Here is a 12,222-nt window from a genome sequence, read left to right on the forward strand (position 1 = left end):
ATAGCCAGCCAGACTTCAACAAATCATCATGAAACTCTAGAATCCATTCTTAAAAACTCTGAAGAACAAAATAGAAATATTTTTTTGTATTTTTGAAAAATTTTCGAAAAGTAAAAATCTTAAACATAAAATAAAATTACCTAACCTAAGCAACAAGATGAACCGTCAGTTGTCCAAACTTGAACAATCCCTGGCAATAACGCCAAAAACTTGGTGTTTGTTCATACCCTGACCGAGCTCCCCAAACTCGGGAAGTTCATAGAAGGTCCGACCTCGTCCCAAGGCCCACGCCTGAGGTCGGACCTCGGACAAATAAGCTAAGAAGGCCCATCAGAAGGAACGAAGCCCAAAACCTAAAAGCCGAAAGGGCCTAAAGAAAGGCGGTTCCACAAAGATAGGGATAAAACTCCCAAAAGATAAGATAAGATAAGAATATCTTATCCAGGGAAGATCACGACCAACTACTATAAATACACTGGAGCACCCAGGTATAACTCATACTCTAATTCTACTCAATATCTGCTTGGACCCATGCTAACTTAAGCATCGGAGTGTCATTGCAGGTACAACCACCAACCACTCCACATATCAAGCTCGGGTCCCTGACCCCCACCTCGGGCCTCACCAAGACGTCCGAGCTACTCGTTTCAGGTAACCCCCGGAACAGCTTCCTTCCTTCTGGATTCCCTTTTGATTATTTTGGAGGTGTTCTACTCCATTCATACTGCCCTCATCACTTGTGGTTATCATTTTGCATTCTTCCCATCTCACTTTCTTTGTTTTTCCTCTTGGATTCATCTCTGTATCACTGGGAAATCCATCAGTGGGTTTGGGAATTTGTTGAGATAGATACCCTACTTGGGACTCCAATCTCTTGATGTTTTCTCCTTGGTTCTTGATATTGGCTCGCACTTCTTCCTTAAACACTTTGTTGTCTTGGACTTCTCTGCATAAGTTTTCAAGTAGAGCCTCAATCTTTGAGAGCCTATCATTTGTTAATGATGGTGGGTTGAGATTAGGTGGTTGAGAAGGTTGGTTAGATGGATGTTGGTAAGATCTCTGTGAGGTGTGTTGATGAGTTGCATTATTGTTGGAGTTGAGGTTGTGGCGTCTCTGATCTTGCCCTTGGTCTTGTTGGTTTCCCTATCCAAAGTTGGGGTGATTTCTCCATCCAGAATTGTAAGTTTTGGAGTACGGATCATGGACTTGTCTAGGTGAGTTTCCAACATAGTTGGCTTGCTCCCAGTCACCTTCTTCTCCTATGTTTACTCCTTCTTGAGATGACGATGAGGTGATGGCTGCTGCAACTTGGTTCTCCTCCACCTTCTTGGTAAGATCTGCTAGCTGCTTGGTGATCATCTTATTTTGAGCTAACAATGCATCCATGTGGTTCAGCTCCATTACTCCTCTGGTGTTACTTCTTTTGGAGGCATAGAAGTAGTCATTCTTAGCAACTGTCTCAATGACATCTATGGCTTCTTCAATGATTTTCTTCTTGTTTAGAGAGCCTCCTGATGAATGATCCACATTCTTCTTTGACTCATAGGAAAGACCTTCATAGAAGATGTGAAGTTAAACCTATTCATTGAATATATCTGGTGGGCATCTTCTTGTTAGGTCTTTGAACCTCTCCCATGCTTCATAAAGAGTCTCACCATCTTGTTGCCTAAAAGTTTGCACCTCAGCTCTCAGCCTGTTGATCCTTTGAGGAGGGTAAAATCTTGCCAAAAACTTGTTCACCACATCTTCCCAATTTGTTAAGCTCTCCTTTGGGAAGGATTCAAGCCATTTGGATGCCTTGTCCATGAGTGAAAAAGGGAACAAGAGCGACCTATAGACATCTGGATGGACTCCATTGGACTTCACAGTGTCAAAAATTCTCAGGAAGGTGGTTAGCTGTTGATTGGGGTCTTCTTGAGCACTTCCTCCAAATGAACAATTGTTCTGAACAAGAGTGATGAGCTGGGGTTTTAGTTCGAAATTGTTGGCATGTATGGTGGGCTTCTGAATGCTACTTCCACAGTTTCCTGGATTAGGATTGATATAGGAGCCTAGAACTCTCCTTTCTTGCCAAGCACGGTTTGCATGGCCTTCTCTAGCATGGTTGTGAGCTTCTTCTTCATGATTGTTCTCGAAATTTTCTTCCATATTGGGTTCAAAGTATTCTTCCTCTTCTTCCTCAGCACCAATAATTATTTTCCCTCTTGCTTCCCTTCTTAGTCTCCAAAGGGTCCTTTCAGGTTCTGAATCGAAGGATGTTGAAACTCCTTCTCTTCTCCCTGTCATACAACAGACAGATTACACAACAGGAGATAAAATGAAGAAACTATTCTTGTTAGAGTAATTGTTAGTGTGAGTAATGCAATTTATCAAACAGTTAGTGGGTTAGTGAGCAGAATTGTAATTATCAACGAAAGAAAGAACGAAAAATAAAGAGGGTGAAGGGGGTGAGGAAGAAATTAAAACAAACTAAAAGAAATTGACTGAATCAAATAAACAAAAAGAAAAATGCTCAATCTAGTGATCTTCAAACTTAATCATTGTTGATTCAAAATCAATCCCCGGCAATGGCGCCATAAACTTGATGCATGAAAACTTGTCTCTCAACAAATTTTCCTTCGGCAAGTATACCGAATTGTCGTCAAGTAAAACTCACAATAGAGTGAGGTCAAATCCCACAAGGATTGATTGGTCAAGCAACTTTAGTTAGAAGAATATGCTAGTTGAGCTAAACAGAATTTAGATTGAGAACTTGCAGAAATTTAAATGACTGGAAAGTAAATAACAGAAATTAAAGTGCAGAATCTTAAATGGGGATTTGGGGTGATGAGCATGAAAATAAATGGCAGAAAGTAAAGAGAATGGGTAAGATCAGAAATGGGGTAATCATTGGGTTCAGGAGATGTTGCATTCTCCGGATCAAGTTCATTCTCATCTCTTCCTCAATCAATGCATTCATTGATCTCCTTGGCAATCTTAAGTGATTGGATCCTAATTCCTTGGCAATCCAATCTCTCTAAGCTTGAACAATTGTCCAATTCCTTGATTTAATTGCTCATGGGAAGAGATAAAGTGTGGTCACTGATTATACCACATGTATTTCCAAATCAAAGTGTTGGGAGGATTACATGTCACTATATCCGCCCAAATCCCAATTTGGTCCAACATGAGAAAGCATTTCTAGCATGATCTCCTCATCCCTTTTCCAAGGCTCAAAGGAGATCCAATTATGGAGAGATTCTTTTCCAAGACAACTAACCAATTGAATTAAGATTGAAAGCTTTCTAGTAAGATAAGGAGAAAAGAAAGAAGAATAAGAATGAAAACTATAATTGATCCATCAAATTACAACAGAGCTCCCTAACCCAATGAAAGGGGTTTAGTTGTTCATAGCTCTAGAAATGAAAAATGGCAGAAAAAAAGAATCCATGCTAAAAGTGCAGAAAAGTAAATCTACAGAGAGTAGTTCCCCAAAAGTGCTAAAAGCCTCTCTATAGTTCAAAACTACTCCTATATATACTACTCCTCTTGATCTTCTAATGAGTTCTTCAAGACTTGGATGTGGGCTCTGGATCTTGAGTTGAAGCAGTTCTCATCTTTAGTGGGCCCAACTTGTAGAGAAATATGAATTAGGCTTGGGTATTTAGTGAGATTAACGTTGAGTGCCATTGTGGGTTCGAGAACGTTAGTGGCATTCACTTTTTCCACTAACGTTCCATCCTTATGTACCCACGTTAACTCCAACGTTAGTGGTCTTAACGTGACCACTAACATTGCCTTCTCAATTTTTGGCCAACGTTATTAGGACTCACTTTTCCCAATAACGTTGGCTTATACCCCTTCGCAAACGTTATTGGGAATCACTTTTCCCATTAACGTTGCATGGTGCCTTTTATTCCTACGTTAGAGTTCATGTTAGTGTAGCTAACGTGACTCTTAACATGGGTGTGTCTCACCTTCGAGAGCGTTAGTGACACTCACCTTTGTCACTAACTCTGGCTTTTGTTTTCCTCTTCCACGTTAGAGTTCACGTTAACTAAGTTAACGTGACTCTTAACGTGGATCATTGCCAAGTTTCTCAACGTTAGTGGTGTTCACTTTTACCACTAACGTTGGAGAAAAATGTTATTGGTGTTCACGTTTTCTCTTAACGTTGGAGTTCTCTTTTTCTTCTACGTTAACTACCATGTTAACTTAGTTAACGTGGCAAGTAACGTGAGCTATGGATGGCTTCGCAGGCATTATTGGTGATCACTTTTCTCATTAACGTTGCAAGCTTTTTACCATTCCATGTTAGTGTTCATGTTAACTAGGTTAACGTGAATACTAACATGGTTCTTCCTTGCTTCCTTTTCCCTGAAATCAAGTAATTAAAGTGCATCAAAGCTCTAGCCAAAGTCATGAGATTATGCATCATCAATTTATCATGCAATTCTAGCAAAATTCTCATGAAATCATGCAAAGTTCACAATAGTTGCTTGAATCAAGGTGTGAGTGTATTTTCATCCAAAACTTGCCTTATTCACTAAGAAAATGCATGAAACTACCCTAAAACAGTAAAGAAAAGGTCAGTGAAACTAGCCTAGATGCCCTGGCATCAGCTGGTATATGATTTTTTAATGAAAACGTGGCCAGCAAATTCAGAAGGGTTGTGGGGCCCAATCCCAACCAACTTTAGCGCCAAAAATGCCATTTAAATCCAAGGATTGAAGAGTAAAGGGGGATTCCATCATTCACACTCATTAGGATTAGTTTATAGTTAGTTTTAGAGAGAGAAACTCTTACTTCTCTCTAGGATTAGGATTAGGATTAGGTTTAGTTCTTAGATCTAGGTTTTAATTCAAGATATCTTCTACTTCTTCTTCTCAATTCCTTGTTATTGTAATCATCATTCTTCTATTCTTTTGTTGTAATTTCCTTTATATTGTTCTCATACTTTGTTGTAGATCTACTCTTGTCTCTTCTACTTTCTTCCAATTTAATTTGAGGTAATTCATAATAATTGTGTTCCTTTTGATTGTTGTTGTTGATTTCTTACATTTAATTGTTGTTAGATCCTACTCTTGTTATCAATTTACTATGCTTTTCCTTTGTTCCTTCCAAGTGTTTGATGAAATGCTTGGTTGGATTTTAGTATAGATTTTGTTCCTCTTGGCCTAGGTAGAGTAATTAGTGACTCTTGAGTTATCTAATTCTTTTGTTGATTGATAATTAGAAGTTGCTAATTGATTTGAATGCCTCTAAAGCTAGTCTTTCCTTTAGGAGTTGATTAGGACTTGAGGAATCAAATTGATTCATCCACTTGACTTTCCTCCATGGTTAGAGGTTAACTAAGTGGTAGCAATGAACAATTTGTGGTCACAATTGAGGAGGATAACTAGGATATAACTTCTAGTTCTCATATCTTGCCAAGAGCTTTGTTAGTTGTTAGTTTATTTTCTTTGCCATTTATATTTCTTGTCTAAAATCTCAAAAACCCCAAAATATCTCATAACCAATAACAAGGCACTTTATTGTAATTCCTAGAGAGAACGACCCGAGGTTTGAATACTTCAGTTTATAATTTCAGGGATTTGTACTTGTGACAAACAATCTTTTGTATGAAAGGATTATTGTTGGTTTCGAAACTATACTTGCAACGAGAATCTATTTGTGAAATTCTAGACCACACAAAAAATCCACTCATCAGGATGCGAGCGGGATCTATTGCCACCGACCTCACATCTAAGCACAAGCGGGACGAACCACCGCCTTACGCCACCGCCGCTACCTCGAACAGGCGGGATCCAACCTCAGCCCCTGCCCGGGCACATAGCGTCTCATAATCTCAGAAAATTATTATTTAGTGGTTTTCAAAAAGCATTTTTCAGTATACAGAGATCCATCACCTCAATCCAAGTCCCCGACTCTTCTCCACCACTGTCCATTCATAACTCAGATTTCAATTATCAAAAGTTCATCATTTCTTCATCTCACAAATTAATCATCGTTCACCTAACGTCAAACCCTTCTCAGCACACCAGAAACCTAGGCCTCCGTTTTCTAATTTATCGTAAAATAAAGTACTTGAACCCTTAAGTTATACCCCATGTTCTAATAATCAAAAGTAGGCCTAAAAGTCTTAAAATAGTGTTAAAGAAATTTGCAACCGTATTGAGAAGGTAAAATAGTTGAAAAACAAGTAAAATTTAGAGAAATAGGACGTGGGCGGCCGCACAAGGGTCTGTGCGTGCGCACACTCTTGAGAGTTTTAAAATGCGTGTGTACGCACAGGGATGTGCATACGCACAGGTGTAAATTTTTACAAGAATCTGTTCACTCGCACAACCTGTACCAGCGCCCCCAACAGACAAGCCTTCCCAACGTGTGCGTCCACACAGGCCTGTGCGGCCGCACAAGTTGAAGTTTCCCTTAGATATGCGCGCGCACAAGTTGTGCTAGCGCTGCAAACAGAACACACTTCCCTGCCTGTGCGTGCGCACAGGTGTGTGCGTCCGCACAGATTAAAATTTTTGTAGGGTGTGCGCCCGCACAAGGGTGTGCGTCCGCACATATCAGAAAACATGAAATTCTGAAACTTTACAGAATTTCATATTTTTAACACCAACTTTGAATGATCATAACTTCCTCTATAAATTTCCAAATTTCACAAGCTTTATATCGATTAAAAGGGTTTTCAAAGATCTTTAATTTTAGACAAGTTTCATCAATTTTTGAAAACTGAGGCAAAAGTTATGATCGAACAAAGTTTACTAAAAACACAATTTTACCAAAAGTTTCCAAATGACCAATTTCCCCAACTATCATATCTCAAACTAACCAAAACAATACCAAACCATTCCAAACTCCCTTTTTCATCAAAACTTACCCCTTTTATTCAATATTACACTAATCATACCACAATTTCCTTCACATTTTATTATTTCCAACCTCAATTATCACATATACAATATATCCACCACACATCTTATCTCACTACCAATTCTCATAATCTACTCAACCATGCTTCCTAGTCATAATTAACAATACTCATCCATCCAAATCCATTATATTTCGGATTTATCATTTAATCACAACAACACTACAATTCATTATATCTTACCAACACAAACAATCATCAACAACTTACAATTTCCAAACTTATCCTATGGGTCACTAGCCTAAGTGTCCATGAATATTATATACTGCATAGAGAAAACTGAAACCATACCTTGGCCGATCCCCAATATGCACCAAAACCCCAATTGAGTGCAAACTAAGCTTTCCAACACAATCCAAGCCACCAAATCAACTCCAACAAGCATCAACTCAACTCCAAAGGCTTCCAAACTCACAATAATCAAGCTATGTACACACAAATTACAACTAATCAACCTAGGGCTTCATATATACTCAAAAACCACAAGAGATCAAGTAGGCTCACCTTACCCAAGGATGATTGGGACAAAACCCAATAATAATCAAGTGCTAGAGTATACCTAGATAATCAAAATCACAAGATCCATTCATTCACCATAGCCAAAAATTGAAATTGTAATGGAAGGAAGAACTGGGAAAAAAATGGAAATCCCTTACCACGTTGTTTAAATGAAATCAAAGAGCTCGACGAGAGCTTCGCATAGCAACTGACGGCACGCGAATTGGAGCTCTGGAGAGTGAGATATGGCTCTAAGAAAAAGATGATGAATAGTAACTAAAACCCTTACCTCTCCTCTCTTCACTCTCACGTTGCTATTGCTATTGGGTGTTATAAGTGAATGAGTTTGCCACTTAATGGACTTATATAAGGTAGGGCTTGGGCCCAACTTGGGCCCGGTCCAACCTGTTATCATTTTTAGCCCGTTTGGCCCATCTTTGGGCCAAAACTTTAAAATTAACGCCCGATTTTTGACTTCTAATATTTTTCTAAGATTTTTGACTGTTTCCACTTTTTCTCGTGCGGTACCGGGCAAACTTGAACCGGTTCAACAGGTTCAACTGCCGGTTCGCGGTTTTTCACGGTTTTTCACAGAAAATACATTTCTGACTTAGAAAAACCTAATGAGTCCAAAACTCATATTTAAATCCCCAAATTCTCATCCTAACTTTCCGGAACTTAATTTGGGCATTTAAATAATTTCGTTCGCAAAAACTCAGGTTCTTACATCATCCCCTCCTTAAAAAGATTTTCGCCCTTGAAAATCTGAATCACGCGATGTACTCCACGAAGCGTCCTACTTTCGACGTTGCCAACCTAACAAGTTGCCAAAGCATCTTGTTCAACATCATCCTATCGTGTTGATGTTCTCTGTCGCCAACTCCTCTATAGATCAGTTCACTCGGATAGGCAAAAAATGAGTGTATTTGGTTAAGCGATCCACGATCACCCAAGCCGCATCAAATCCCAACCTAGTCCTTGACAAACCGGCCATGAACTCCATCGCGATTTCTTCCCACTTCCATTGAGTAATCTCAAGAGGCTGCATCATTCCTGACGGCTTTTGATGCTCTATCTTCGCCTTCTGACACGTCAAACATTTGGATACTACTGTAGCTACATCACCTTTCATCTCAGACCACCAGAACATCTTCTTTAAGTCATACTGCATCTTTGCACTTCCGGGATGTATAGGAAGTCCACTGTAGTGAGCCGTCAACAACAAGTATTGCCTCAATCTCCCGACATCCGGTATGCAAATTCTCCCCTTGTATCTCCGCAATTCTTCACCATCCTTAGTGAAATTCTCACGCCCCTTATCACCAACTGGTTGGAACAATTTTTGAAGCATCCGTTCATCTTGCTACACCCTCTGAATCTCCGTCTTAAACGAGCTTGGAATCTACAACTAGTTCAAACAAGTTCTTCCGGTAACCTCATCAATGTCCAGCTTAAGATCCACAACTTATCCACTAGCTCCTCTTCCTTGATTCTCATCCAATCATTTGTTAAAGACCTCCGACTCAAAGCGTCTGCGACCACCTTCGCCTTTCCAGGGCGATATTTCATTTTTAAAATTGTTGTCCTTTAAGCAACTCCATCCATATTCTCTGACGCATACTAAGCTCTTCCGGGTCAAGGATGTACTAGAGACTCTTATGATCAGAAAAGACGCTAAACCTCTTTCCATACAAGTAGTGCTTCCAAATCTTCAGTTCAAATACAATCGCTGATAATTCCAAGTCATGAGTTGGGTAGTTGACCTCATCTGGTCTCAGCTGACGCGATGCGTAAGCCACCACGTTCCGGTATTGCATCAACACGCAACCCAAACCCTTCAAAGAAGCCTCACAATATATTTTGAACGGTTCATGCAGTTCTGGTAAGATTAAAACAGGTGATGAAGTTAACCTCTGCTTCAAAGTTTGGAAACTCTCTTCACACTCCGACGTCCATACGAATGGCACTTCTTTCCTTGTCAATTTTGTCATCGGTAATACAATCTGGGAAAATCCTTCGATAAACCTCCTATAATATCTGGTTAAACCCAAGAAGCTTCTGACTTCCGTCACCATTGTCGGTCTTACCTATTCCATCACCGTTTCCACCTTAGAAGGATCTACAATTATTCCTCCTTTGCTCACCACGTGACCTAAGAACTTCACTTCCTCCTTCCAGAATTCACACGTCGACAACTTAGCATACAACTTCCGTTGTGTCACTCTGATTATCGTCATTAAGAATCCGAAAATTTTTCTTAAATCAAATACCTGTTTTGTAGCATCTTTCAAAACCTTTAAAACAAGTTCAATCTAAATGAGTCCTTTGTTAAAACCTTATCAAAAGAGTCAAAAACTATTTATTTGTAAATCAAACATTTTAAAGCATGATATTCCTAAATTCATTGAAACCTTTAAATCAAAACCTTTCCATTTAAATCCCTTTTTGTTAAATTAAAATTTATAAGCCAAAATCACAAGTGAACAAAATCTTAGGACTCACTTTTCCTTTTTAAATTGTATCATTTGATCAAAAGTGCCAATCTTAGTTTCAAAACCAAATCATTCAAAACAGTTTATTCTAAACCAGATCACTGTTGAGTTTTCTGAAAGGAGTCAAAATAGTTTACTCGGAAGTTGCCTACTTCAAATCATGGTTTTCTTAAATTAAAAATTTTCAAATTGAATCCCTTTCGATTAGAGAAATTGGAAACCATTTTCATGATTGAACAAAATCAGAGAACTCGCTGTTCATTTAAGCCATGTCTCTTAAATCAAGAGTTCCGACTAATTCTAAAAACTGAATCATTTAAACCAAAGTTTCAAACCGGATTAAAAACCATTCTAAACCTTAAAACTGCAAAAATCATAGTTAAAAACTGCAAAGGCATTAGTCGATACTTCCATTGCCACTAGCGCTGAACCACACCCATCGCCTATACAGGGAACCACCAAGACTTCTAAGCATACTTGGTGACCATTCCGGCACGTCCGCTCTAATCGTTCGTCATTACCAGTTCGACGCTCTCGGCTACCGCCAAAAGAATCTTCCTTCCCCATAGTTTACTCCCACACAACTCTAAGCCCTTGTAGCCCTAACGACGACTTTGCAAAAGATAAAACCAAGCTACACTGATATCCAACCAATATATGATATTCAAATCATACACTTACCTCTCATCGGAGGATCCGACCCCATTGCATCACGTGCATCAAAAGCAAACACACGGCCTGACTATTGATTCTGGCCCTCATCTCGTTTCCTCCCATGGCGACAATACTTAGATATATGCCCAGGTTTTCCACAATTATAGCAATGACCATTTCCTTTCACCTGATGGAACTGAGCTTTGTTGCCCCTTCCAAAGTTCCCTTGACCTTGCAGTTGCTGGGGAGTATGTCCATCTTTCTTGAAGTTCTGTCCCCTTGGTCCGAGGTGATCATCGAGTTCCCAACTAGAATTCCCTCCATGGGTGTTCCTTGATGAGGCTACCGTCCTTGCATATTCCTCAACAAACCTTGCCGTGTCCACCAATTCAGAAAATCTCCTTATCATCAGTGGAGCTACAACACGCTTGATGTCTTCTCTCAACCCCACTTCGTATCCGATGCATTTCCATTCCTCGTAAGACTCAGGAGTACCTTGACTTATCCTTGAGAACTTACAGAGTTCCTCAAACTTTCCGGTGTATTCTGCTATAGTCGTGAACCTTTGCTTCAGCTGCAAGAGCTCCAATTCTCTGGCCTCCCTTAGTGACTCATGAAAGTACTTCTTGTAGAAAGCCTCCCCAAATAACGCCCAGGTAATGTTCATGTTCTGTTGGCGTAGCAGTCGGCGCTCTCCTTGCCACCATTGCTGAGCTCCTCCCACTAGTTGATAAGTCACATATTTCACAAACTTGTCATACGGTACATGATGAGTTAGCAATGCATGCTCCACAGTTTGGAACCAGTTTTCCGCTTCAGTATGGTTTGTCAAACCATTGAAAACCAGTGGACCAGCTTTCCGAAAAGCAACTAGAGTCCTCAAAACACCACTCAAGCTGTCCTCAGCACCTTCTCCATTTTCGTTTCCGCTTCTGGCCGGTTGGATTAACCTCCGCACAGCTTGTAGAGTCACAGCAGCATTCGCTTCCAATGTGCTTGCCAGGTTCGCCATCACCGCCATGAACTCGGCATGGTTATCAGCCGATTGCTCATTTCTACTCTCTCGTGAACGTGCTTGATCTTGTCCGCGAGTGGCCATTGGGTTTTCTGCACCAAACAATCGATATTGAGGTGATCAGTCTCAATATCAAAAGCCTAATGTTTCAATTACCCCAAACGGGCACTCACAAACAAGCATGCTACGAAATATCACGTAGATAACCTCGAGGACGAACCGCTCTGATACCACTAAATGTAACACCCCAATTAGCCTAAGTTTTACCTCGCGTTGTAAAGCGAAGATTAATCAAGGATTACGACAGTTCTAAGCTCATACATATGATATATAGAAGGAATAATAGTATCTAGAAGCCTGATGAATGATAAGGTTCAAAAACAGGATTTTAAAAGCGCAAAATAAACTAACGAGCGTCTAACTTAAGCACAAGGAATAGATGTGATATAAACAAAATAATAGTATAATAGTGTAATATCGTGGGAAACTAGCCACGGCTCACGGAGTTTAAGCCGGCTAGCCAAATATATAGATAAGAGAAATCTAAAGTTTAAAATGGCTTATACAAGTTTTGTTCTCTCTCAAATACAAACCTCTAGGCCAAAATAAAAATACAAAAGTGAGAGATATATATATATAAATAA

The 12,222-nt window shown here is 39.7% G+C and overlaps 1 protein-coding gene and 1 non-coding gene across 2 annotated transcripts; one reads left to right on the plus strand and one right to left on the minus strand.

Moving 5' to 3' along the window:
- The first annotated feature begins 1,588 nt into the window (after positions 1 to 1,588).
- LOC127740793 (small nucleolar RNA R71) lies at positions 1,589 to 1,695 on the plus strand. Its single transcript, XR_008001650.1, has one exon. It is a non-coding gene; the product is annotated as a small nucleolar RNA R71 (small nucleolar RNA).
- An 8,956-nt stretch (positions 1,696 to 10,651) lies between these two features.
- LOC107458774 (uncharacterized) lies at positions 10,652 to 11,662 on the minus strand. Its single transcript, XM_016076976.1, has one exon. The coding sequence runs from the start codon at positions 11,660 to 11,662 to the stop codon at positions 10,652 to 10,654; it is 1,011 nt and encodes a 336-aa protein (XP_015932462.1).
- Between the last annotated feature and the right edge of the window lie 560 nt (positions 11,663 to 12,222).

Source organism: Arachis duranensis, chromosome 7, assembly GCF_000817695.3.
Source record: "Arachis duranensis cultivar V14167 chromosome 7, aradu.V14167.gnm2.J7QH, whole genome shotgun sequence".
In the NCBI taxonomy this organism is placed as follows: Eukaryota; Viridiplantae; Streptophyta; class Magnoliopsida; order Fabales; family Fabaceae; genus Arachis; species Arachis duranensis.

Excerpts from the sequence above, each read along its gene's own strand:
- LOC107458774 (XM_016076976.1), bottom strand. The coding sequence starts at position 11,662 with ATGGCCACTCGCGGACAAGATCAAGCACGTTCACGAGAGAGTAGAAAT.